The sequence below is a fragment of the Neovison vison genome, chromosome 7 (assembly GCF_020171115.1).
Source record: "Neovison vison isolate M4711 chromosome 7, ASM_NN_V1, whole genome shotgun sequence".
Taxonomy (NCBI): Eukaryota; Metazoa; Chordata; class Mammalia; order Carnivora; family Mustelidae; genus Neogale; species Neogale vison.
The window spans coordinates 197,654,649-197,681,499 of NC_058097.1; the positions used below are offsets into that span (position 1 = coordinate 197,654,649).

The 26,851-nt window shown below is 61.5% G+C and overlaps 2 protein-coding genes across 2 annotated transcripts in view; one reads left to right on the top strand and one right to left on the bottom strand.

Annotated features, from left to right (window-relative positions):
* The window catches only part of FADS2 (fatty acid desaturase 2), a 31,293-nt gene extending 26,867 nt beyond the window's left edge, over window positions 1-4,426 (top strand). Inside the window, exons 8-12 of the mRNA XM_044259436.1 lie at window positions 991-1,088; window positions 1,296-1,392; window positions 1,659-1,738; window positions 2,212-2,337; window positions 2,686-4,426. Of these exons, the coding sequence (XP_044115371.1) occupies window positions 991-1,088; window positions 1,296-1,392; window positions 1,659-1,738; window positions 2,212-2,337; window positions 2,686-2,737 (453 nt within the window). The 3' untranslated portion in view covers window positions 2,738-4,426. The remainder of the gene's footprint in view (window positions 1-990; window positions 1,089-1,295; window positions 1,393-1,658; window positions 1,739-2,211; window positions 2,338-2,685) is intronic.
* Window positions 4,427-8,894: 4,468 nt separating this feature from the next.
* On the bottom strand, window positions 8,895-22,415 carry FADS3 (fatty acid desaturase 3). Its single transcript, XM_044259439.1, has 12 exons — window positions 22,060-22,415; window positions 14,333-14,443; window positions 13,616-13,813; window positions 13,165-13,266; window positions 12,911-13,033; window positions 12,584-12,644; window positions 12,001-12,077; window positions 11,524-11,621; window positions 11,024-11,120; window positions 10,844-10,923; window positions 10,512-10,637; window positions 8,895-9,227 (listed from the first exon to the last, which is right to left on the bottom strand). The coding sequence occupies exons 1-12, from the start codon at window positions 22,264-22,266 to the stop codon at window positions 9,176-9,178; spliced, it is 1,332 nt and encodes a 443-aa protein (XP_044115374.1). The 5' UTR covers window positions 22,267-22,415; the 3' UTR covers window positions 8,895-9,175.
* Window positions 22,416-26,851: the final 4,436 nt, after the last annotated feature.

A 26,851-nucleotide genomic window follows, 5' to 3' on the forward strand; every position in this document is an offset into this window, starting at 1 on the left:
CAGTGTCACGGTCCATGTTAGGCACAGAGGCCCAGCTGAGTACTCACATGGGCAGCCCAACCCAGGGCCTGTGCTTGGATCACTACCCTGCTGGGACTCTGGGGAGGAAAAGTCATGGGGGAGAGGAAACCATGCAAAGGCCCTGAGGCAGAAATAAGCTGGGTCAGGGTGGCTCAAGAGAGAGCCGTTCCGGAGCCCACCGAGCTCTGTGGGAAAGGCGGGTTCTGCTTGGGGCTAAGAAGGAGGCTCTGGTTGCTATGGTAGCCGAGGGCGAGCTGGAGACCCATGGGAGACTCTGGGTATGGCCCAGTGGAGGCACTCAGACTTGGGATGCAGAGAGGAGATAGGGACCCCCTCCTCAGAGCGCCTGCCCGTGGGGTTGCTGTGGAGGGGCGGGCGGCAGGGCTGCTGAGGGAAGCGCTCACCCAGGTGAGGGAAGACCTGTAAGTTCAGGATCCCATGGCCACCCCAGAGAGGGGCAGGAAGAGAGAGGGGACAGGAGGAGAACTGGGCATGGGAGGGGGACCAGCATGTCAGAGATGGCTGGGGGGCCCTTATGGAGAGGCTGGGCGGTGGCGCTGGCCTTTGCCCTGCTAAGAAGGAGATTCCCAGGTGTTGATGCGTTAGGAGACAGCGAAGGGCAGGGGCTAAGTGGTGGGGGTGGGGCGGTCTGTGTACCTTCAGAATCCCTGGGACCACGAAAGGGCTGCTCCTGGCTGACACCTGGTCCCTGCCCTGTTTCCCTGACGCAAAGCCCCAGCGTCCTCCTGCTGCTCAGACACTCAGCATTTCCCCAGAAGCAAAGACAGTCACCAACCCTGTGCAAGCAAGCGTCACATGCTCCGTGGACCTGGAGCCCAGCTTCCTCGAGGCCCGCTGGGGGTTCTTGGACACGTTTGCCTCGAGGGGCATGTGAGGGGCTGTGTGCACATGGGTGGTCAGGACGCGGAGCCAGGGTGGGTAGCGGATCAAATCCCATTCTCTCTGCAGGACTTGGCCTGGGCCTTAAGCTACTACGCTCGGTTCTTCATCACCTACATCCCTTTCTATGGTATCCTGGGGACCGTCATTTTCCTCAGCTTCATCAGGTACCTGCTGCTTGGCCTTGACAGGGCTTTGACACGGGGACCCCTGGGGAAGGGCTCCGAGCTCCCTGCTTCCTGCCCTGGGCCTCCCGGCCTGGCCTCTTGGTGCACCTGCGGGGCCGCTGGGGCTAGGGGAGAAGGTCTGTTCCCACCTGGCCGGACTCCGTGGCCACTCCCATGGCTCCTGCGCTGAGCTCTGTTGTCTTCCAGGTTCCTGGAAAGCCACTGGTTTGTGTGGGTCACGCAGATGAACCACATCGTCATGGAGATTGACCACGAGCCCTACCGTGACTGGTTCAGCAACCAGGTGAGGGCAGCCGGAGCTGGACACTAGGGCCCCGTGGAGCCTGTGGGTCCGTCTCCCCACCTCCAGCCCTTGGCTGCTCTGTGGGCCCAGGGCCACGCTGGGCTTCCCTGCCTGTAACCTTCCACGGGGAGGGACCAGCGGGGAATCTGGAGGAGCCAAGGTCTCCAGGCCTGGCGGCACGACAGGCAGGGGTCGGGCCTCTCGGGAAAGAGATGGAGCCCTCATTCTCCCATCTGCTCTTGGGGTCTCACCCCTCCTCTCCGCAGCTGGCAGCCACCTGCAACGTGGAGCAGTCCTTTTTCAATGACTGGTTCAGCGGACACCTCAACTTCCAGATCGAGCACCAGTGAGCACGGGCGGGCGGGCAGGCTGGGAAGGTGGGGGGCCCTGGAGGAGGGAGGAGGTCACCAGCCCTGTCTGGGCGTGGGCAGCGCATGGGGGCTACCTCCCTCCCCACCCTGGCCAGGCCTCCCAAGCATCAGGCCTGGAGCCTGGTTCTGCAGCCCACCCACTGAGGTCGGGGGAGGGGCTCACCAGCCGATGGACAGCCACCCTTCCCAAGCGGCCCCAGCTTTGTAACCATAGAGAGCTCACCACTGTCTCTTGAACCTTCGAGCCTAGCAGGGCAGGGAGACCAATCCCTTCATTGACAAGGAAACTGAGGCACGGCTCTTCCCCACCCCCTGTGCGCCAGCCTCGGTGGGGGGGACACACACAAGGAGAGCCGCAGACGGGGTCTCCCCCACCCTGACTGCTGCTGTCTGTGCGGGCTGTGAGTAGGAGGCAGGAACGTCCTCACTCTGTCCCCGCTGTCCCCAGCCTCTTCCCCACCATGCCCCGGCACAACTTCCACAAGGTCGCGCCGCTGGTGAAGTCTCTGTGCGCCAAGCATGGCATCAAGTACCAGGAGAAGCCGCTGCTGAGGGCCCTGCAGGACATCATTAGGTAAGGGGGGGCATCTGCGGCTGCTGGAGCCCCTGGAGGTCCCTGGGGCTCAGCGAACGGAGAGGTGGGCAGCTGAGACTGGCCATGGTGAGACTAATGGCCACCAGAGGGCGCAAGCCCCTGGGGCCCAAGTGTCCCCACCAGGGCCCCTCCCTTACTAGGAAGGACCCGGCTTCCGCTCTGGCTGGATGGGGACCCTCCCTTGGTCCTCCCTCTGGCTATCCCCCTGGGATCCCTGAGCAGACAACCCTGTAGTCCCTCTGAGAGCCAAGAAGCACCGCCCACCCCCCAGTGTAGCCTCCCCAGCGCCCCCCTTCCTGGGCCCTGACGGTCCCCTCCTCTTCTCAGGTCCCTGAAGAAGTCCGGGGAGCTGTGGCTGGACGCCTACCTCCACAAATGAAGCAGCAGCCCTGGGGCTGCCCACGGGGAAGGGGGAGCAGGTGGGAGTGCTGGCCACAGGGAGGGGGGCTTTTGTTCCGAGGGGTTCCACAAGGCTGGGGTACATGCTGGTTCGGGAATCCCATTTTTGGTCTATCTCCTGTTTTCCTCCGCTTTCCTTGCACTTCTGTGTCCGACACCCTCCCTCATGGGGCTGTCCTCTATCAGATGGCCCTTCACCTGCTCCCTCCCACCCCCAGGAGCCAAGAGAGGTGCTCTGTCCCGGCCCCCAACTTCTGTCCCCAAACTTTTGCCAGGCCAGAGGTCCACAGAGACGGCCTATAACACCCCTTTCCTGCTGCCTGGTCTCTAGGCCTCACAACTCCTTGTCTCCCTCAGATACTTCTGAGGTCCATGGCGGGTGGGGGTCCTCATTGGGCACCACGGCTCCCTGGCCTGTAGGCCTGGCCCCACTGTCAGCGTCCCCATCACTGGTGTTAGGGGGCGTGTGCGCCTGGTGCCCCCGGCTCCCTCGCAGCCTGCACTGGGACCTGGGCCTCCCTGCTGCCACCCCTTCTCTTCAGATGCCCAGGGTCCTGACCCTGATCCTGGCTCCCTTTGCCGGCAGCGCAGCCAGCTCAGACCTCGGGGCCCAGGCAAGTGTCCTTGCCCCGCAGGAGCCCTCTGACCCGGGGCTTGTGCTGTTCCATCCCACCACTGCCACGTCTCCCCAGCTCCACAGCCTGGGCCCCGGGGGCCAAGGGGGCCACCCTGAAAGTGGGCTTGGCCAGATCAGAGGATCAGCTGGCCTGTCGGCTCAGCCCTGCCCCCTTCGTCCCCCAACATCCCCTTCAGCGGTTTGTCCAGGCTAGGCGATCGGACCTTTCTCCAAGGTGCTCTGTTACCTGCCAGGCAGTGCCCACCAGTCTCTAGCTGCTTGGCCAAGTGGCCTTGAGCCCTTCAAGCTGCCGGAGGGCGCCTCACACAGCCCAGCTCCACGCGGGGGCTGCTAGTGGGGACGTGCTCACACTGTCTTCTGCTTTCGCCTGTCCTCTGGATTTTTAACCTTTTGTTACAGAGACGTTCTGACGGGGTCGGGGGGGAGCTGCGACAACAGGGCTGGGCCTTGTCACAACCTTCTACCAGCTGCCTCTTTAGGCCCCTGTGGTGGGCTGAGCCCGGCTCACTCATGGAGGCCACAGGGACCCCAACTGTGGGAGCTGCTGAGGCCGCTGCTTTTGAGAAGGCAGTAGGGGCCCGGGGGGAGGCAGTCCCAGAGGACGTGACCCTACAGATCTGGGGGTTTGGGAGGGAGACATGATGAAGGTCAAGTGAAAACTGCAACAAGGAGTTTGGGGCCGGAAGCCAGGCAGCCAAGGGGATGGGGAGAGAGCGGGAGGGAGGGACTCAGGGCTGCTGCGTTGGGAAATCTAACCCACTAACCAATATTTAGCTTCAGGGGAGGGGAGCAGAACAAGCTCAGCGGGGGCGTCTATGGGAGAGAGCTGTAGTCCCCCAGCTCCCCCGCCAGGGGGAGATGCATCTTGTGCGACGGACCTGCAGGTTGCCATGGCGACCCAGTGGCGAACACAGGCCCCAGGAGCTCTCCTTCCAGGGACACAGAATGGATCTATAGGGAACTGATGTTAATTTTTACCATATCGCTCCCCCACCCCTACATTTTTTGGAAATAAAAGTAATTTTATTCTCACTTTCTGCACGTTAATGCTAGGCGGGCTGTCAGGATGGAGGAAGGGGCTTTGTAGCCAGGGGACCAGGGAGAAGACTCATGCTGGTAGAGACAGGCTTTTTGCTGTCCCTTCCCCAACTGCGGTGGCCCTACCCCCATCCCCTGCTGCCTCCCCTCAGGAGAGAACTTCTCTCCCCTTCCACTGAAGTGCGTACACACAAACCCAACTCCAGATGTGGCCACTGGAGCCAAAGGAAGTTTCCTGGAAGGTCTCTGGAGGGCAGCAAGGAGGAGCTGGCCCAGGGCCACCTTCCTGACCTCCCCATTCCGCATCTCTGACCCCAGTTCCTCCTGGGAGCAGCTGTCTGCTCACAACCTCACCAGCTGACTGGCCTGTTGCCAGACTCCCGTTCCCCCATTTTCTGGTCAGTGGACAGAGTGCTGGCGAGCAAAGAGAATCTCAGAAGGGAGTTTAGAAAGCCCTGGAGACCTACGCTTCCGTCTTGTGGTCCCCACACCCTGGGGAGACGCCTATGCCATCTCAGTTCAGCCCACCAGCTCACAGGCATCGGCAGACAGAGTCCTGGGTCTGTCCTACCATCAAGCCTGGGAAGTCCGGAGGGCTGTGCCAGGAGCCTCCCGCTGTACCAGCAGCCCAAATGCTGCTCTGCTCCTCTGCCTCCGGGTTGGCTCAGCCGGCAGGTCAAGCTAGGTGTGTCCGGGAAGGGTTCAGCATAGCCAGCGCCCGGCCTTGCCTCTCCTCCCAGCAGGGCTGCAGAGGCCCCAGAGTAGACCCTTGTGGCCTTCGTGTTTTCCCTGGGACCCCCATATCGTGCCCAGGGACAGCCAGCTATCCTGGGTAGGGTGGAGGTAGTTCCCCAATGGGTCCAGGGATTCGGCAGTGGGATCCAAGGTTGCAGAAGGAGCCCTGAACCAGAAGACAGAGACCCACTGAGTGGCCTTGGGTGAGTCCTCTGGCCTGGCTCTCTGGGCGGGTCCCACCATTGATTCACCAAAGGCACCAGGCTAGAGTGAGGCTGTCACTCTCCCCGCCTGTGAGCCCTTGGCCCGGACCTTCCAGTAGAGAGGACTTTGAGGCTGAGAGACCATGAGGTACACACCTTCCATTCTTCTTACCTGTGCCTGTGTTCCGCCTCCTGCCTGGGCTGGGCGTGGTACCCTGTCCCCCAGGATGGGACAGTACAGGCTCCCAGGGATGGGGAGGGTCACCGGGAGGACCGATGGTCTAGGTGGACACTGTGGCTCTGAAGGCACAGCTGAATGTGGGCTCGGGTCAGGGGGCGCTGGGATCTTTGCTGTGTCTTTTTCCCACCACGCCGTCTGTGTGCTAAAATATTATTACGCTGGTGGCAAGAAGCTGGGAACACCTGTACCTGCTCTATGCTGAATCCCTTCTGTCCACATACTCCGTGGAGGGTCTTGCCCAACACGGAATCATGGGTTTCCCTACCCCCGCACCTCCCCCACAAAGTCATGAGTCCCTGACTTGTAAGGTCCTGAGTGATCACAAGACCCGAAGCTTCCATTCTTGGGGGAGGCTGGGACCAGAAGGGAAAGGGCTGGCTGGAGGCCATGTATGTGGTGGCGGCCAGATCCCTGCTCCTCACCCAAACTCCGCCAGCCCATCGCCTTCACTCCCTCAAGGGAAGGGCTGTTTCCCAGAACTAGATGTCCCCTGACACCATCATGTCACATGTCAGACCACTCCCAAAAGGCCCAGCAGCTGGCCAGAGGGGCAGAGACAGTGGAGGGAGCCTTGGGGAGCTGAGAGTCCGCTCAGCATGGTGGATGGCCCGAGCATGTGCAGGGCCCTGGGGCCCGGAGGAAGGGTTGACAGAGTGGCCTGGGCTGTGTGTGGACCTGGAGCCCCCCAGCAGACCTGGCAAGTTGCTGAGGCATCTGGTGGGACACTCGGGAACCCTCTTGGTCCTTTGGGAGGAGCGAGAAGAACATTTGTGACGAGGGGCTGGGTGGAGGTGGCTGGCAGCCCTGGACTCCCACTGCCCTTGGGAGTCGCCAACCACTGCTCCAGAGACAGTGCCTTGCGCCAATCAGGACTCTTTCACTGTCCAGCTGCTCCGTCCCTGGAGAGATGTGCCCCTTTGGATGGGATGCAGCTTCTCAAAGAGACCCTGGTCTGATGCCTGGCCTGGAAATGATAAGCTGTGGGTCTCAGGGAGTGCCTACAACCTCTAAGGAAGAAACTGAGGCCCGAGGGGAAGGCATGGCTCAGGTCTAGAACTCCAGGTTTCTTTTCGCTGCATTTGACGTTTCTTTTCAGACTAGCCCAAGCCAAATCACCCCGTTCAAGAGCAAATGTCCAGGAGAATTAAGGTCAGGTCCTGAGAGCTTGGAAAGGGCCAAGCGGAAGAGGCAGCCAGGCACTCCCAGACCTGCCGGGGCAGTGTGTGTGTGTGTATGTGTGTGTGTGTGTGTGTGTGTTAGGCCCCGTGAAAGGTCTGTGACCTGGCCTATCACATACGAGTTCCTTCATAACCCAGACCAGCCATTCACCATTACAGGCAGGGCTGGCTCTTGTGAATCTGCTTTCCCACCACCTGCTGGGGATGCCCACAGGAGACTCCGTCCGTGCTGGCTGACGGAAGGAATAAATCAGCGAGTCCCGGCTGCCTGCAGCCTTTCTGCTTTTCCTCTGCGCTCAAGACTGAGTGTACACCATCAGGAAGGGATCCTGGGTTTCTTGGAGGCTCCCTCAAGGCCCTTCCTTCCCTCCTTTTACAAAGCTGGCCCACACTGCCTAGAGTTTTTTGTTTCAGGACTCTGGAAAAGAACTCCTGATGGAGAAGGGGAGCTCAGCTCAGGAGAGGGGTGATGACCTGCGCACATGCGGGACATAGTGGGGCAAGGGCCAAGACATCCCGCCAGTGGATTTTAGGCAGTAAGGGGAGATCCAGATCCGTTGGCTACTTGAGGCCTGGCGGCTTCCACGACGATCCTCTGAGCAAGTCACTAGGCCACCCCTGATTTGAAGAGGGAGCGCGCGCTCCCCGAGGCCACCACTAGGGGCAGCGCGGAGCGGGGCCTGCCCCACAACGGTGCAGGTACTCCGGACGCCCCTAGGTGGCGTCCCAGGCTCAGCATTCCTTAAGGCAGGGAGGTGCTGCCCCCAACCAAGTAAGGGGTGTTGACAATTCCCCTAAGTGCACGAGCAATCAGGGCAACTGCAGGAACCGCCCTGGCTGTTCAGGAGGTGGAAGGAATGCCAACCCAGGGCTCACACGGCACCCGGAGTCAGCAGCATTTCCACAGGTGGCCACAGGAAGGGGATCTCCCAGCAGAGGGAACAGCCCGGGGAAGGGACCCTGAATGTGCGGTCTGCTCTAGACATACAGAGTTTGCTTTCAAGGCAGGAAGTACCTCTCAAGAAACAAACTGGGTCAGAGACAGCCGCCGGCTTGTCCCAGGTGAGAGCAGGTGGGGCCCCAGGGTGTTGGACTGCACGTGTGCATTTTTTAAAATTTCTGAACCTGTTGCCAAGCCCTATGCAAAGAACCTTCCACACAGCATCCCCTTTTACCTTCCATCACCCTAGGTCACACTACCGCTCAGAGAGGTTGAATAACTTCCCACAAAGTCATATAGCCATGACTCCCAGCAAAGGCATGATCCCTCCCCCCACCAGGGTTTTCCTGACCAGAGAAGTGGGGGCGGGAGTCGCATGGCGGGGGGCAGGTGTTCCTGGGAAAGGACTGGATAAGACCTCCAGGACGTGTGCCCCTTGACCTCCTGAAGAGAACCCAGCCCAGGACAACGGCAGCTCTGACAATTGGACGGGCGATCCTGCGGCAGATGGGGGTGGGGTCAGGGGACTCCAGCTCCCCCTCCAGAAAGGCCCTCAGAGAAATCCTAGCTTCGCATTTCATTTTCTTTAAGCTGCTGATGCCAAGCAGGCACCTGGTCCCAGGCAGGTGTGCGAGAAAGCCTGTGTTCCCCCTTGGGGGCCACTGAGCGCAGTCAGGCTGCACCCCACCAGCCAGATGCCAAGTGCGGGACCAGTGGGTGGTCCTAGGAGACCCCTCAACAAGGAGGCTGCAGGAGGAGGCCAGGGCACGTCTGGGCCATGCTGGCTCCCCCTTCCTGTGCTCAGGGGGCGCTTTGGACATGGCCTTCCGCCCTGAGCCCTGGTCTGCTGGACAGGCCCCGGTCCCACTGTGCAGACCCACTGTGCAGAGGAGTCCAGTGAGGGGAGCCCAACGTGACTGCCGGAGGTTGCTGGTGAGTGGGCCAAGAACACCAAGGGAGGGCCCAGGCCCACAGAGAGAGCTGAGCCTGGGGCAGCTGCCAGCTCCCCAACCCCTGGCAGAGGGGACCTCTGGAAGCCATCATTCACTGGCACCCCCCGATTGTCATCTCCCAGCACCCCAATGGCCCAAGGGCCTGACGCCTCTTAGGAAGTCTGGGGCAAACTCCAGCCCCAAGAGCCTTATAGAGTCAATACTCCATCATGTATCTGGGTTTGTTTTTATATAAAAATAACAGTTTTCCCTAAATTTTTGCTCTAGGAAAACATGCCATGCTGTGTGGCTTTATGTACCATCCCCCTAGCCCTGGTCCTGTTTGGCCAAGAGCCATGGCCTTAGGGCTGCCAAGCACACAGGTGAGGGGGCTGAGGTGAGGACAGCAGATCCAGAAGGGTGGGCAGGGCCCCCTAGGCCAGGTGGGGAGGGGGGCGGATGGGGCAAGTCTGCCTGGACCAGCTTGGTGGCAGCCGGGCCCGGGGTGCTGCCCTCACTGGTGGAGGTAGGCTTCCAGCCAGACGTCGCCAGACTTCTTCAGTGACCTAGGAAACAGGGGGGGTGGGCTGTTGACTGCAAGATACTACCCCCAGCCCCCAGGACAGTGAGGGTGAATGAATGGACTTGTCCCCATTCCTCTGGGACAGGCTGCTGGGGTGGGGGTGGTGCAGCCAGGTAACCGGGAGAGGAAGCTCGACTCTCCTTCACTGGAGTAGAATCTAGACATTGCCTGGGAGCAGACGGGGCACCAAGGCCAAGTCCAGACCGCAGTCAGCACGGGCCCATCCCTCGTTCCCCCCAACTCTCTCTTTTGTCACCTTCTGCTGGGCCCTGCGATCCTGGGACCCATTTCTAAGTCAAGGAGCCTGCCACCTGCCCTCCCTCCCCACCCCGAGCCTGACGGCAGACAGAGCAGCCAGAAGCAGCCACAACTCGCAGGGAAACTCTATGCCCAGGGCAGGCGCTCAGAGCCAGGGGCCGGGAAGGGTCGTTCAGGAGAAGCCACAGGAGGTCCGACCCCAGCATGGAAGGAAGGGCCTCAGAGTCCAGGGAACAGCGTGCGGCAGAGCACAGAGGGCGCAGAGCTCTCTGCAGAATCTGACCACGGTTCCCCACGGCCAAGGCGACCTGCGGGGCCAACTCCCCCATCCCTCGCCTGGACAGCTACAGGAACCTCTGCTCTGCTTCTTCCTGCTTCGAATCGAGCCCTGGTCAGGGCATCTCTCCAGAACCCCAGCCCTGCGTGTCCCTCCTCCACTCCCGTCGGCACACTCTTGCCTCACGGCCTTGGCGCGGCTGTTCCCTTGCCCCACATAGTCTCCCCTGTCACACTTGTCCCCATGGCCAGCCCTCCCCTCCCCTCCCCATCCCTGCTCACATGGCCGCTTCTCAATACCACGCTCCCTGTCACCCTATCAGAAACCCGCGAGTCCTACCTGGCACTCCCGTCCCCTCACCCATCCCCATTCTTAGGCTTTAGGTTTTCTTTTGCCAAAGCGTATCTTCTCTTCCTATGTCCTCTGTACTTTACTTATTTTAACTGCTTCCTGTGGCCCCTACTAGGATGTCAGCTCCAGGAAGGCGGGGATCTCAGTCTGTTCTGCTCAGAGACAGGGATGCAGGACAGGGCCTGGGCCCACGACAGGTGCCCCCTAAACCCGGTGGTGTGAGAGAGCCCCGGGAAGGGAGGGAGGGCACAGACTGAGGACAGAGAGGCTGATCGGAAAAGCCTCAAGTGCCAGCTCTTGAAGAGGGACCCGTATGGGCTCTGAGAGCCAGGTGTCCGGGAAGGCGCCCGAGGGGAGCTGCCGTGCATGGGGGGTCCTTACCCAACGATGTCCACCAGGGCTGTCAGGAAGGGCTTCACCTCGTAGTTGAGGCCGTGCTTGGCACACAGTGCCTTGACCAGCGGGGCCACCCTGCGGTAGTTGTGCCTCGGCATCGTGGGGAAGAGGCTGGTGGGGAGAGCGTGGGTTGGCACCTGAAGTGGGGGGTGCCAGAGGGAGCCCCCTTCCCCACCCATCCCCTCCCAGGCCCCCAGGGAGTCCAGGGCTTATGTCTTGGTCTCCCCAGGGAAAGACTGGACACAGGGGCCCCTGGCCAGCCCCCCCGGGCTCAGGACTCACTCCCACCCCCGTGGGGCCTCCAGGGCCCCACTCACTGGTGCTCGATCTGGAAGTTGAGGTGGCCGCTGAACCAGTCAATGAAGAGCGAGGGCTCCACGTTGCAGGTGGCCGCCAGCTGCCAGAAACAGGTGGGGCACCGCTGAGAGGTGGGCACAGGGCCCTGCCCTGGGAGCCCCACCAGGAGCCCCCGGCCAGGTCACACCCCTGCAGCCCACCTGAGAGCTGGCCCAGTCCCGGTGCTTCTCATGGCCAATCTCCTTGGGGATGTGATTCATCTGCGTGATCCACACGAACCAGTGGCTCTCCAGGACCCTAAGAAGGGAGGCTCAGGCACTGCCCGTGTCTAGCTCACCGCTTAGATCAGGCCTGGGCCTCAGCATCCTCATCTGTGCCCTGGGACTGCTATAACCCCTCCTCCACTGGTGTCTGAGGAAGCTGAGCGAAGCAGGGGCCATGGCTCGGCGGAGCCCGGAGCAGCCCAGCGCACAAGGATGGCCGTCCATGGGGCCGCTTGTAAGCCGGGCCACGGCCTCCAGACCCGCCGCCCCTGGGACCCTGCCACTCGTGCTCCTCAGTCACCCCAGGCAGGCAGCCCCGCTGTCCCCATACTGCAGATGGGAACGTGGAGGCTCTGAGCATGGAGGGCTGTGGCCAGGGTCCCCTGCCGCCTGCGTGTGGCCTCTCCAACTCCCTGCCCTTCAGAGTCTGGCCATACCTGACAGCAACGAAGAGGAGCAGGGCCCCAGGGAGGCCGTAGAAGGGGGCGTAGCATAGGAAGAAGCGGGAGTAGAAGCTGGCGGCCCACAGCAGGTCCTGCAGAGGAGGGGAGAGGAGCACAGAGCCCCTGAGACAGTCGGGAGTGGGAGCTGGGGTACCCACCCCCTCCTGCTGGCTGTGCCTCAGCAAGGTTTTCCCAGCAAGGTAGAGGGCCAGGGTCCTGGCCCTGCCAGCCTTGTGGGGCTAACTCTGGAGGAGAAGGTGTCATGGAGGGACCCCTCCCTGGGAGACACAGAGCTGGCAGAGTCGGCCCAGGGGGTCCCCGCTTCCAGGTAGGGCACCCTGACCCGGACAGACCCCCAGCACGTCCTGTGGACACTTGCACGTGCACCCCTCGTGCCCCCCCACCACCACCGCCGGCTTCCCTGGGAGACCTGTGCCGAGCCCGCTCCGCGCCCCGACCGCCCCCGCTCACCGTCCACTGCATGCACACCAGCATGTAGGCCAGATTTTCCACCTCGAAGTTCACCAGGGTGAGCAGCGGTGGGCCGACTGCAAGGGGGAAGAGGGGGGTCAGGAGCAACAGGGCTGGGCTGCCAAGCAGGAGAGGCCGAGGGAGTGGGGGAGCGAGGCGCTGTTACCCCGGGAATGCCCGTGCTACCGGGTGCCGGTCCCCTCCAGGTACCCAACCCCATGTCACCCACGAGTCTTCTGCAGGCCGGGGCCAGGTTCCCAGCCTCAAGCGGGCCTCCCCACCGACTGCCCCGTGCTCTAGGGCTCCGGAGCCCCGTGCTGTGAGTGCAGGAAGGAACTCTGAACGCCCAGGCCGAGGCTGCTGCTGGCGAGGGGAGAGTCAGCCCTGGCTGCAGGTGGTGGTGGGCGGCGGTGGTTGAGGGGATGGGGGGGTAGAGACTGGGGCGGGAGAGGCCAGCAGGGGCCATAGGAAGGTGGCTTTAACAAGTGGGACCCCACCATGGGAGGCGGCGGAAGCTGTCGAGAGGGTCGGCAGGCCCGGCCCCGCTGCGCCCCCATCTCAGGGCCAATGCACGCCCACTCACTCAGGAAGAAGTACAGGTGCTGGCGATGGTAGGGCAGGTACCGGCGCTTCTTTTTGCCGTACTGTGGAGACGGTGAGGGCTGGGGGTTGGCTGGGGCCAAGGCAGCCCTAGGTTCCAGCCATTGGGCCCATCCCCCCCTCCCTGGAGGGCTGGCAAGTGGGGAAGGGGGGCCCCTTGAGCAGTGGCTCAGCCTGGATTGGGGGGGGAGCTTCGTCAGGGGCCAGGCCTGGGCCACAATGAGGGACTCAGTGGCCACAGTCCCTCCCCCCCACCCCCCACCACCAAGCCGCAGGGCCAGCGGGGTGAGTCCATGTTCTTCCCACGCACCTCAACGGACGACTCCCCCAGGAGGAAGACGGGCGCCACGGTCACATCTGGGTCTTTGTGGAAGATGTTGGGCTTGGCATGGTGCTGGAAGTGGCGGAAGTTCCACCAGTGGGCCGAGAAGCCCTGTCGGGGATGAGGGAGCGCTCAGGGCCGGGGCGAGGCCGGGCGCAGCCCCGCGCCTGCACACTCAGGCAGAGCCGGGGAGACACCCCCAGCTCTGCCCGTGGCTCCCCGCCGCCTGCCTCCACGCTCACCTTCAGCTGCCCCATCACAAACTGCTGGGCCACGTGGTTCCACTGGGACTTCCTGAAGACCGACGTGTGGCCCAGGTCATGCTGCAGACACCAGCACTGAGCCTGGGGACCGAGGCGGGGTCAGGAGGCGGTGACCCAGGACCCGACACCCCAGGGGTCCCTCCCAGCTCCCAGGGCACCCCCACAGTTATTGCTGCATTTTAAGACCCCGTGGGCCATCTTCCTCTTTTTGACAGATGAGGACAGCTGAGCGTCAGGAGGCCTGGGGACTTGGAAGTCTGTCACCGAGCTTGTTTAACACGCAGCTTGACCTACAGATACACGCCTCTTGGGGACTCTGCAGCTCGTTCATTCATGTATTCACTCAGCAAATACATCCAGAGTGCCCTCGGGTGCCGGGCCCTGTATCTACTAGATAGCTTGGGTGGCGGCAAGACAGCGCTGGAGTCACCTGGGAGGTGGCCAGGACAAGGGCGGCAAGGGTGCTGGGCACCCAGCCCGGGCCGAAGAGGTAGACGAGAAGCCAAGCGAGCACCTCCATGGCCAGGATGTGGCCCAGCAGGAGAGCGAAGAAGGCGGGCTTGGCCTCAAACAGCTCCATGTCCTCGGCCGCCTGGCGTAGGGCGCGGAAGTCCTCCACCAGCTGGGCCTGCCACGGTGGGAGGGCTGGTGGGCTACAGAAGCGAGGCCCCAGTGATCTCCGGGAGTCCCCCCACAGCGACTCATGCCACAGCCAGTCCCGGGGCCAGGCCCATGGGGTGCAGCTGAAGGAACGGAGGGGAGAGCTCCAGCCCGGGGTCTGAGCTGGGGAGGCAGCTGGTGGCAAAGGCTGACCCCACAAAAGGTGTGTGACACGTGAGAAGCAGAGAAAGCCAGAGCAGGGAAGACCCTTAAAGTCCAGTGCATCCAAACCCTCAGTGTAGATGGGGATACTGGGCCCAGAGCAGGAAACACAGCAGATGCTGCAGCCCGGCCAGCCCCACAACCCCGGGCTCCTGCAGGCGCCCTTCTGCCTCCATCGCCAGCTACCTGCCCAGGAAGGGATGGCTGACCCAGCCTTGGCCCCCAGGGGCCCCTGGGAGGAATGTGGACGGAGCTGCTACTGGTGATGCCCCCACCCTCTTAGCCCCACTATTGGCAGCTTGGCCTCCACCAGGGCCCCGCTCACGTCCTGGGGTCCATCCTGGCTGGGCTCCTCTGGGGCCAGCTCTCCAATCAACAGGGGCTGCAGGAACTTGCGCACAAAATTGAGGTCCTGGTGGAAGGCGCGGAAGGCATCCTGAAGGAGAGCCAACAGTCAGGGGGACAGCCAGCCCGCTGCAGCGGTCCCCAGAGGCAGCATGGGTGGGAGGGCCGGGGATGGAAGGGCAGGGCTCTGTGGATGGAGAGGCAGCTGGTGGATCTGCGGTCACATAAACGGGCCACATGGGTCAGCCTTGCCCACTGGCCTGGCCAAGTCCTCCCCAGGACCTGGGTGTCCCGCTGGAAGCCAGGCTGCAGCTGCTTTCCCCAGCACTGGCGGTGGGGGGGGGAGGGGCGCGGTGGGGAGGGGCTCGCCAAAAATCAGGCAAGGGCCACACAGACTGAGTTCTTAGGTTTGCAAGAAAGAGACTCAAATGGTTAAGCTCATTTGATTTTAAAAGCAGAAGGAGAAAATATTTTTTTTTTAAAAGCAAATTAAATAAACATCACATACTCCCATGGCTCTCTGAAACCGCTGGGGATGGGAATGGGGCGGGGCACAATATAACAGGGGTTAGAGGCCAGAACAGCAAAGCGCTAGGGACTGGGACCAGCGGGGAAGCCGGCCCAGGGGCTTCTGGAACGTGAGCAAACCGGACTGGGCTCCCTTAGTCTTGCCAATCGAGTCCTGGTGCAACGGGCTTGTCCTCGCTCTCAGCTCTTCGCTGGCTTTTCACCCTTGAACTCGCAGAGGCTATCTCTGAAGGAACTAGCCCTCGCCACCCGCTTGCCCTGACTGGCAAGAACAAGCAGGGATGGGGGTGAGGGGCTGTCCCCGCGGGGCCTGGGACAGGGGCCTGCTGGCTGCCAAAGGAAACAGCTCTCAAGAACGCTGAGAACGGGGCCTCCCATTGTTCTCTTGCTAACAAGCCTTCCAGCTTCTGGGGGACGTTCAAACGGAAGGCTGGGCCCCTCTACTTGCTACTGGACATCCCGCGCGGTCCTGCGGGGAGGAAACACTTCAGGCCCCTCCAGCCCCCACTTAGAAGCCACACCTGCGGGATCCACCCAAGGGTCCCTTTTCCTGCCGAATGCTTGCTTGCTGGCCCGGGGCAACCTAGAGACCTCTGGCGGGTGGGGGTGGGGCCCAGGAGGGTCCAGCTTCTGGAATAACCTAGGTCCTGGGGAATATGACTTGGGGCCCTTCCCTGAGCTCCTACGCAGGGAGAGAGCTGTATCGTGTAGACCTCCCCGCTCTCCGAGATGATCGTGACTTTGGAGGGAGGAGGTGGAGGGGAGACTGGCCCCACCGGAAGCTGCCTGGCCCCGGAGCCTCCTGGGGAGCTGCGAGGGTAGACAGCTCTGGGGCTCAGCTGACCCCACCCACTGTGACCTTGAGCAAGGCTACCCTCCTGCGGGGACCAGGCAAAAGAGGGCAAGACTCCAGCGCCTTTCAGGCATGATGCGCACTCACCCGGCCGAGCCACCATGGGCAGCGTCCACCTCCACCACCTTCTCATCTCCGCCCCCATGAAACGCGGACTCCCCCCGCCCCCCGCCCCCCAGACCCCGGCAGCCACCACTCTGCAGTCTATGAATTCGACTACTCGTGGGACCTCTGATAAGAGGGATCAAACATATTTATCCGTCCTCTCGTGGCTGACCTGCCACTCAGCCTCAGGCCCTCAAGCTTCATCCCTGTTGGAGCAGGTGGCGGAATTCCCTTCCTTTCCGACGCTGATGAGCACGGACTCTGAGTCCCTCTTGCTTCCTCTGAAACTCCCCCGGCTGCACGTGGCTGCAGCCCCAGGATTTCTTCATTCCTCTTTCAGCCCCTTCTTCTCCCCCATCCTGTATTCTGGGGTGACCCTGGTGCCCACCAGACCCCCAGATCTCCTGAGGAGCCATGGGAGCTCCCTCCTGACGCTGTCCCTGGGTCCCGATTCACCCAGGCCAGGCTTGGGGATGCGCTGGGGGCGAGGGCCACCAGAGGGACTTCCAGCCTGATCTATCCCCTGGCATGACAGGGGCTGGTTAGGCCCCGAAGGGCCGGTGAGAAAATCCCGCAGCCCACAGACAAGGGTCCGGCTGACGGGGGACAGAATGGGCAGGGTGGTGGCTGATCCGTGGGAAGCAGGTCGGCACCACTGAGCCTGTTTTTTTTTTTTTTTTTTAAGATTTTATTTAATTATTTGAGATGGGGTGAGGAGAAAGAATCTGAAGCCGACGCCACACAGTGTGGAGCGCGATGCAGGGCTCGATCCAACAAATACCAGATTACAACCTGAGCTGAAACCAAGAGTCGGACACCCAACAGACTGAGCCGCCCAGGTGCCCCGAGCTGTTCTTGTGCTCAGTCCCAACAAGGTGGGTCACTGGCCTTGGGCCAAAGCCTGATGCACCAGCAGACAGCTTTTGCTGGAACCCATGTGGGGGGGCCATGTGAGCAGACCCTCCCTGGGCCACTGCTTAAGGACCCAGGGGCTGGGCAGAAGACTCAGAGAGGTCAAGCCACTTACAAAGGTCACACAGCTCCATCTGATGGAGATTGGATTCTGATTGGATCAGAATGCAAAACTGTGCTTGGGGCCACTCAACAGTAAGCCCCAGGGTAGCCACTCCTGGGTGGGGTGGGGGGAGGCAGTGGGTCTTGTGGCGGGGGCAGTGAGGTAGAAAGTGGCTCTCACCACAAAGCTGGCCACCATCCCACAGAGCCAAGGACCTGGCTTCTTGGAGGCTGGACTGTGAGGCACAGGAGAGGGTTCCTGGCGCTTCTTGGGCTGTATTGCCTGAGTTTCAGGGCACTGTGGGGGGCCCCACCCTCCTCCACCCCTGTGCCCTGGGAAACATCCTACGATCCTCCCCCACTGGCAGAGCAGGCGCTGGATAGCAGGTGTGAGTAAGTGGACAAGAGTCCACAAGGCAGGGATAAGAACCATTTTACTGGAACAGAGGCTTGGAGTGGTAGGGACCCCCGCCCAGGCCAGAGTCCATCACGGCCCAGTGGGGATTCCAACCCAAGTAGATCTGTGGTATCCATGCTCTCCGAGCTCCTGCCCTGCCCCCACAGCTCCTCGTGAGCCCCCAGTAGCAGTCGGCCAACAAGCGGGAGTGGGGGGTTCCGTGCCAGGCTGCTGGGGACCAGCGATCATGAACTGAGCTGTGAAACCACAAACAAGATCGCACACACACACACCCATTTTGTATTTCAACAGTACAGCAGAAACCACCAGTGCCCACCTCATGGGGCTGCCGGGACGACGGATCTGGGCACGTAGAAGTGCACTGAGAAGGGCCTGGCATCCAGCTCCGGCCGAGTCCCGCACTGGCCCGATGTGCCCTTCTCCTGAGCCCACTGGAATTTAGTGCCTCCCAGGGCGGGCCTGTGGGAGTGAGGCAGGGGAGTGGTGTGCACCCCAACATTCAAATCCTGGCCAGCCTGAAGCTGGACACATAGTGGAGTTAGGCAAGCATTTCTGGTCACTCCCCAAAGATATGGGAATGTTCCAGATCAGGAAGGGAATGGAGCAGGGCTGCTGGGGGCTCACGTGGTCTGAATCTGTCCATGCAGCCTCCTTAAGCCTCTGTTGAATTGTGACAATGGTGGGTAGGGGGGGTAAGCCTGACGGGATACCCCAGGAATCCTTCCGTCCCTCCTCTCCCTGGTGGGAAGATAAAGGAGGCCCTCAGGCCCAGCCTGCGTGCTCCTTCCCATGCCCCCCACCTGCCTCATCGGGGCCGGTGGGGAAGTAGTACCAGGGTCCCTGTTTTATAGACGAGGACACATAGAGACAGAGGCCAAAGGGCACACAGCTCTGAACATGGCCCGTGCAACCCCCACCCGTGCAGGCCAGCCTGGCACAAGGACCAACCCTCCCAGAGAGCCACTCCTGGTGCCCCCAGAGACTGGCCAGTACCCACATTAGGGCTCTGCCCAGCGCCCTTGGCTTCACAAGTGCCCAGCGCCCCAAAGGGGCCAGGCCCTCTGACACGTGGTCCTTTCTCAGCCACCGCCCCCTCCAGCTCCCTCCGGGAGCTCTGGCTCTCCCTAGCCGCTTCATGGGAAAGCACGATGCTTGCGTGCCCTCGGGAAGAAACGCGGAGGGCCACCAGGCGGGTGGGGCCACGTCCCTCCGTAGGCACTGTGTTCCTGCCCAGCACGCCCCCAGGGCAGGAGCCAGGCACTGCAACTACCCTGGGAAGGAGCCTGAGTGGGTGGGGACCCTGCAGAAACCAAGGCAGTGCCCAGGGAGGTCACCCTTCATGCGGAGTCCCCGCAGGCGGCCAGCGTGCTGGGTGGGAGCAGTGTGGGCTCTGGAGCCAGGTCCTCTGCGTTCCTGCCCGGCCCCCTCTAAACCCACCCCCCCAGAGCTTCCTCTCTGCCCACCTCCCCCCAGCTCCAACCCAGACACAAGCCCCACTCTCCAAGCCCAAGGATTCTTTGAGGGTTGCAAAAAGGTCCCTGCACGTCACCCACATCCAGCCTGTCTTCTCATCTGTGAAATGGGTCAACATGCATACGTGCCTTGGTTGGGTTGTTGTCTGAACACCCCTAAAGCTAACTCCTATACCACCCACCCACCCCACTCTGGTGCTCCTGGCCCCCCAGCAGCTCCTGCCTTCTGTTCTGGCCATGCCTGGCCTTCTGAGCCCAGGTGACTGGCCACCTCTTCTGAGTGACCTCAGCTGGGAGAAGGTAGGTCCCCACTATCTCTTCCCTTAGCCTCCTGCCCTTCTCCTGGAGGGCTCTGCCTTCCCCTCCCCATTAAGGATCCTTCTAAATGTATCTCAGATTTCCCTGGCTTCCCCACTCTGGCCTCCAAGATCCCCTTAGAATAAAGCAAAGTTCTGCTTTCAGGGACACAGACGCCCAGTGGGAGCCAGCTCCCACCACCTCTGGACCTCACTGCCTGCCCCTCTCTCCTCTGCTCCACTCCAGCCCCGCTGGCTTCCTTGCTGATTTCCTTGAGCACCTTCCCACCTCTGAGCCTCTGCTCTAGCTCGACCCTCTGCCAAGGAACTTTATCCTTGCAATGTTTCATTCATGGCTGTATTTTTAGAGGTTGAAGCACAGTTTGGTGGCTGCGATATGCTCACTGAGGATCTGCGGGTGGGTTTAATGAGTCAGTAAGTGAAGAATAAATGAATGGAAAAAAACCAGTTAAGTCACAGGGCAGCATGTGGTTAAGAGGATGGGCTACGGATTCACATCTCAGACCCTGCCACTGAACATCACGTCACTTTCTTTTTTTGAACCTCAGTTTTCCCATCTGTACAGTGGGAAAAATCACTAAGAGTACCTGCCTCACATGGGAATCCTGAGGGTTAAAAGAGTATCTATAAAGGAAATGCTGAGCTTGGAGCCCAGCACACAGTAGGTACTCGGTGCCCAGCCCCGGTATACTTCTGACCAGCAGCAGCCGGCTCTTGCCCCTCCGTGGCTGGCTCCACTAGTCTCAAGCTGCCTCTGACTCTTAGGCAAACCTGGCTCGGGGCCCAGATCACTCTCCCCAGGGTACCCAGCTTTGTATCCCAGGATGGCCACAGGCTGACTTCATGGCACAGGAACTCTGGGAATTTCCTGGCAGGAAGGCTTCTGCTGCCTGGACACGAGAACAGCTGATGGATGGGGCGCTGGGGCTACGGAGAGGTGGCCGGGGGAGCACAGCCCAGCAGGACAGCTATGCCACCCCTACCTGTGCTGCAGGGCCTGGAACGGGGTGCCCAGGGCCTGGACTTGACCACACACAGCACTGGGCTGCTCACATCTGTTATCTGTGCTGTGGGCCCCACAGAGACCAAGGTTGGGGTCCCCCCCAGGCACCTCAGAACCTCTTTGGTCCAAACAGCCCAGGTTATTTCTGGCAACTCCGGCCTGGTGTTTGGAGCCCTGAGAAAGCTAAGATGGCCTCAAAGCAACTCCTTCCTGTCGCAGGCGTGGACAGAGCCAGACAAGGCCGAGTGGCCCAGGGGCGGCTATGCCACGGCTAGTCCCCTGCCCTGTGTGGTCTGCAGGGCACGCTCGCACTTACTGGCCACACGTACCGACCAGGAGCGACTACGTGGCAGCCCTAGGGCCACAAGGTTGAGAAGGCACAGTCCTGCCCGCAGCCGGCTCACTGGCTGGCCCAGCTCTCCCCACTTTACAGATGAAGAAACTGAGGCTCAGAGGAGTAACACCTGGTTCAAGGTCAATCTGAGTCTCTGATGGGAGATCGCTTTTTGGAAATGGGAAACGGAACTTACTGGCGACTGAACCAACGCGAAAACTGTCAGATGGAGGTCTCGGGTGGAGGGCTAACTGTCTGATGGGGTTCCCATGAGGGAGGCCCCCAGTACCGGCCTGGGCTCCAAGCAGGAACAAGTAATTCAGAAATGCTCTGTGTCACCCTTCCTCTCAGCTGCCTCCATCCTGACCCTCAGCTCCAAGGTTGGGGTGGCCTTGAGGGGGGGCCAGAACCCTGACATTTCATCCCCAACCTCTCCCCTGGCAGAAACACACACGCATACGACCATGCACACAAACGCATACAGTGCTCACACGCATACAGGCCCGTGCGTGGTCACGCGCTTGTGGGCCCCCAGTCAGCTTCAATGCCATGGCCACCATCTGGCCCACGGACAAGGCTTTCTGTCAGGTTCTCAACTTCCAGGAGGCTTCTGACTCTAAAACCTCAGGTTCTTGGGGTGGACGTAGGGAAGAGAGACCTTCTCCCTTACAGAGTCCATGGGGATTGTCCAAACCAGCAGCCCTGGTAAACAGGGATACTGACCTCCTGGGACAGAACAGTTTCTTCTGCCGCTTAAGAGTTCTGCCAGTTAGGGATTCATCTCCTGATATCTGGAAGATTCCTGGTACCCTGAGTGGCCAGCCTAGAATTTTAGATGGTCAAGGCAGAGCATATCATGGCCTCGACTCCTTGTCTCGGGATGGGGCCTGCTGGACTCCAGAAAGGGGCTGGTGAGAAAGGGGGCTCCCTACAACAGGCTGTTCTACCACTGGACTCTGGCCAGGCAGTCCGAGTGGACCGGGCCACATCCCTCCTTGGCAAGACATGTCTAGACATGGGCTGGGAAGGGGAAGTCAGGGTCCCCCAGGACCAGCCTATTCCTGGGATGACCGTGCTTTCCAAGGAGGCCCACCCAGCCTGGCTGGCAAAGTTCTCCCACGTGCAGCTGCCAGCCCAGGAGAGGTGAGTCACTGCCCCTCAGAGCAGTTTACAGCGGCTCTCAGGAAAGCCACAGACCTCTGGGCCCTGCCCAGGCTTTGCTGCCCAGCCCCCAGCCTCTGATGGCACATCCTTGCAGTCTGGGAGGTGGTGGTGGGGAACCCCACCCTACCCCTGGCACTCAGCAAAAGGAACCTGGCCTGGGGGACCCAGATCCGAGAGGAGAAGCTCAGGGCCCAGGGAGGGCTCCTTGGCCATGACACACCCACCTCTGAGAGCCCCTCACTCCTGCACATACCCGCTGCACCCAGCCCAGCCCTGTTCCATGGCCCGATGTGCAGGTCCTCCATGCCGGGGACGTGGCCTCCTTACTCCACATCGGGCCCTGGCTTGTCCATCCCAATTCTGGGTCCCAGAACGGGGGATCAAAGGTCAGCGAAGAGCAGAAAGGATGCCAGACCCCGCAAGTGGAGAGGGTCCCAGTGCCCACGACCAGGCCCCAGCGAGCGGCAGGCTCCACCCGGCCAGCGGTGGGCTTCCTTACCGTGGCGTCCTCAGCACCGTGGTGGCCAATGAGGCGGCTGCCCCCGGGGTGCCGCTGTGCCCAGCGGCTGATGTCGTAGACGCGACGCTCGATGACCAGCCACTTGTCGCCCGGCAGGTTGTGCTGGCGGATCTGCTCCCAGCGGAAGGTGGGCAGCGGCGCCCCCGGAGGCGCGGGCCCCTCGCCGGGCTCCCCGACGCCGCCCATGGCTGCGTGCGAATGCCCTCGGGCCCCCGGTACCTTGGCGACGTCTGCCAGAGACCCCGAGGGGAGCGCGTCGCGGTCCCGGGGGCGTCCTCCGGCGCCACCGGCTCCTCCGCGGCCCCGCCCTGCCGCTGCGGCCGCCGTACGAGCGTGCGCCTGCCCGGCTCCCGGCGCAGGGAACTTTTCCCTCCCTTATAACCGCGCTGACAGCGCCCGCCTCGCCTCCTCCCCTCGCCCGGCCCCGCCGGCCCACCCCGAGCCCGCTCCAATCCCCGCGCGGCGCCTCGGCCTCCATTGGCTGCGCCGCGCTCCGGGCCGGCGAGGGCGGTGTCCAGGCGGGCCCACCCCGGCCGCGGGGGCCGCGGCCACCACGCCCGGCGCTGCCCCGGGGCGCCGTCCGCGGCGGGCTCCCGGCTCCCGGCGGGCGGGGCGGGGTGCACTGGAGAGGGACCGGGACTTTATACACCCTTGACCTGTGCGGCTGTGCCCTCGGGGCCCAGGTCTGTGCCGGCGGGGCTTGGAGCCACAGTCTGCGCGCACGGGGCTTCCAGCCACGCGTCCTGGAACGTTCAGTCCCGAGCGCTCGGAGGTGGGAACGCCGCCTCGGGGTGACCGTAAGCAGCTCTCAAACGATCGGCCCCCCAGCTCAGCGCAGCGAGGCCGCCGTCGGGGCTGAGAGACCGGCCGCACCAACCCGCCCGGCGCGGGGCCGTCTGCGGGGGCCGTGGTCTTTCTGCGGCTGGGGCTGCAGGGTGGGGATGTGGAAGGGGAGCAGGGGCACCCGAATCCGTAGCGGGCAGCTGTCGTCCTCTGGCTGCCCTGGTGGGTGGCTTGCCTGGTACAGCACCCTCCCCCACTTTTACCTAAATAAATTCAAGTCCTTTTGAGAGTGTAAGGTGCTCCCCAAACTACTTTTTATGTGTTTTTGAGATAAAGACACCTGTTCCTAGAAGCGAAGCGTTCACAAATGATGTGGAGTGCAGTCAGGGCAAGGTTCTGCTGCGGGGCATCAGGTGAGCCCTGCAGCATCGCCGGGGAGCCTGTTAAGGCAGGAGCGCTGCCCTCAGCCCCAGGGTGGGATTCAGCAGGGCTGGTTTGGGGGCAGAGAACTGTGCTTGGAACAGGTTCGCAGGGGAGATTGCCGCTGGGCTGGTTCTGGGAATGCACTTGGAGAACACTAAGTATGTTTCTCTGATGTGCTAACCTTTTATCTTGGTTTAACAATTTGTAGGAAATCATTAAAGCCAGTGTTTGTGGGGCAGGAGGACTGGGGTGCCAAGAAAGGTTGAAGTGGCCTCTGGATTCTCCTTGGTACCAAGAGACTTCTATTTGGTTGCCAGGACAACCGGTAAGGCCTTGCTGTCACCATGGCCCTGGGCTGCCTAATCACTGAAGTGCCCTTGAACCCCCTCCCTGAGCATGTTGGAGGGGGGGCGGTACAGGTGTGTGTGGCTGGTGGCTGAGGTGGGCGGCGACTGCAGATACCCCAGCTGCCACCATGTCTGCAGGTGAGCACAAAGATAGAGAGGGTAGGCTCTTACCGGAACTGAACCGCCTGCCCCAATCTCCAGCCCCTGCACAATGGGCGTGGCCCCCACCCCAGCTTCAGCAGCCCTCAGTGTTCAGATGCTCACCCCTGCCACCTTCCCTGGGTCCCAACCTGGTTCTCAACCACGTGCAAGGTGGCTGGGGGAGTGGAGTGGGTCGGAACCTCCACCTGCCCCAGCCGATGAAGGCCTGCACAGGGCCCCCCAGGAGGTAAAGCAAGGACAGAACTTGGGGCCACAGAGCCATGCCTCCAGGCACTCAACCCTGGCAAGGAGACAGGGATGGCTGAGTTCTCTGGCCGTCTGTTGTTATGTTCCTGTAAGGCCTGAACTGTGTGTCTCTTTCTTGGAGTGAAACCAACAGCTGCCCACACGATTTCTCTGCAGGCCTCAGGGCCTTCCATAGGTGGCTTTACCCCTCCAGGCTTCGACCCAGTGGACCTTGCAACTCTCCTAAAATCAGGGGCCCTGGGAGAACCTGAGACTCTATTATCCCCCTCCCCACCCCCTCCCTGTCAGGGCACTGGGACCACTTGGAAAGGGAGAGGCTCCACTTGACATTCCTGAGCTGCCATTGGGTCCCTGCCAGGCTTCAGCCTTGGGCAAGGGGAGGGGAGAGCTAACCAAAAGGCAGGAGAGGGTGGTCTGGGCAGCTGGAGCATTTTGCAGGGAGGGTGCCTGCTTGGGGTTGAGCCCCTCCAACCCGCATCTGGCCCCTGGCCCAGAGCTTCTCCGGGACTGTGAGCTGACACGCAGGCCTCTTGTGGGACCCACTCAAGTCTCCACCCCCCGTAGAACCACTAGCCAAGGTCGTGGAGCCGAGTGATGCTTGTGCAGGCCAGCGAGGCTCGGGCAAGAGGCAGAGGTGCAGCAAGAAATAGCCCAGTTTGGGGGAGCGTGAGGGGAAAGTTCTGGGCCTACCAGAAAGAGAAGCCCTAAAGCCCAGGCCTGGGTTCTGCGAGTTTTATGACTTGATTTTGAGTTAAAGCTCACCACATGATGGGCTTGGTTAGTAGGCCCTGGACACAGCTTTTCACCGTGTGAAGGGGCCCGGGGCCACAGAATGACAGAAGAGCGGTGGCCTGACCAGCCACGACAGTCCCTCCCCAGAGGCATCACTGCGGCGCGTGGCGGGGCTCCCCGAAGGGCCCCTTGGTACAAGGCAGCTGCTCGGAAGTGGCCAAGAAGCAAATGAACGGATGCTCGAGGGCATTAGGCATCGGAAAAATGTACCTCGAAACCACGGTGAGCGATCACCCCACGGCCATCAGGATGGCCGTGATCCAGAAACACCCACGTGACACATGTGGGCGAGGATGTGGTGAAACCAGAGCCAGAGTGCGCCGCTAGCTGGACCGTGAGATGGCACACCCTCCACGGAAGACGGTCTGGAGTTTTCCTCAGAAAACTGAAGACAGAATGGTGGCCTGTCACCCGGCAAACCCACCTCTCAGTGAATATCCGAAGGAATTGAGAGCAGGGCCTCGAAGAAATCCCCGCACTCCCGTGTCCGTCATGGCATGGTCCACACTAGGCCACAGGTGGAAGCAGGCGCGTGTCCAACAGGGGACGCATGGGTAAAGCAAGCGTGGCTCATACAGACCATGGCAGGAAGTTCAGATGCTAAATTGTGCTTTTTACCCCAATAAGATAAATGGAAAAGGAGTGGGGGAGGGGCTGCAAAGGGCATGTGGTCTAATCTTCCCAACTCACAGAGGGGCAAACTGAGGCCCCGACAGGAGCCTAGCTGTTGCCCAGGTACCCAGTCCCAGCAACATTCCATCAGGATGCACTTTGCAGATGGGAAAATACGACATGGCAGGGCACAGAGGAAAGCCCCCTCAAGGGCTTGGGCTCGTGGCCGTGGTTGTTGCCCGCCTTTAAGAGGTGACCCCATATGCTGGCAGCACTTAGTCATCTAGAAAATTCACTTAAGAGGACCAACCCCTGTCCTGCTGATGTCAGTTAACCCTGCTCTCCCAACTCCGAGAACCAAAGCCCTGAGCCCCTCCCTCCAGAGAGCCCCCCCAGTCCGCTACCCCCAGAAGCCTGAAGAATGGCGGTGAGGGCAGATGTAAGTGGGTAAAAACGTGGGGAACAGACGTGAGGAAAATCCAACTTGGCCTCTGCCTGAGACTCGGTTTCTACATCTCTGAAAAATGGAAGGGCCTAATCCCATGTCAGGCCCAAGGCCGGTGTTCAGCGGAAGGGTCCTGGATCTGAGCTCTGGAGCTGGGATCCTGCCATTCCCATGCTAGCCCACGTGACCTCTCAGTGCCTTGGGGCATAGAGCTGCACAATGGAGAAACAGAATGGCTCTGAGGTTTAAGTGCATTGGTTCGCTTCAAGGGCATGGCTTGTTTAAAGGCCCTGGGGCCAATGGCGGTGCTCAGATATCAGCCACCATTGGGAGGTCCTGAAGCCAGATCATGAGTCCCTGGGTCCCTGACAAGCACCTCACCCGAGTATCTCCGCTGTTGTGTGCCCACCACAGCCCCACGGGCCTGACGAGCAATCCTTTCCCGGGGGCAGGGCGAACAAATCCGGGCTGTGGGACGCTCTGTTCTGGCTCCTGAAACTTGGCCTGCTTTCTCCTTGGCCCTGGGGGTGGCTCATCCAGAGGCAGGAAAGCTTCGAAGCCCAGGCCTTCATGCTCTTGCTCCCCCAGCTGACCCAGGACTGACAAAGGGAAGGGCAGAAAGAGGCAGGTATGTAGGAGAGGATGTTGGGGTAACCCTGTGTAACGTGGCCACACACGTCCTCCCCTGCCCCCCCTCACTGATTTCTGTGCTCCACACAGCCCCCCGGGGGACGAGGGTGGACGTCTGTCAGAGAACTGACCAGTGGGTATCCGCTGTAGAGGCGGGAGAGGGAGGGAATTCAAGTCACAGATGGGAGCGGGAGCCGGAAGGAGAGGCAGTGGGGGAAAAGAGGGGGAATCTGTGAGGCAGTAGACAAAAGCAAAAAGGCTGGAGAGAGGGATAAGGTTGGGTGGCCTTGACAGAGGCCCGGCTGGCTCACAATCAGCCTGAGGCCTCAGG

Excerpts from the sequence above, each read along its gene's own strand:
- FADS3 (XM_044259439.1), bottom strand. The coding sequence starts at position 22,266 with ATGGGCGGCGTCGGGGAGCCCGGCGAGGGGCCCGCGCCTCCGGGGGCG. Across the intron at positions 10,638-10,843 it reads AACTTCCAGATCGAGCACCA|CCTCTTCCCCACGATGCCGA; the intron begins GTGAGTGGGGCC and ends TCTCCCCACCAG. Across the intron at positions 9,228-10,511 it reads GCCCTGGTGGACATCGTTGG|GTCACTGAAGAAGTCTGGCG; the intron begins GTAAGGACCCCC and ends CCTGTTTCCTAG.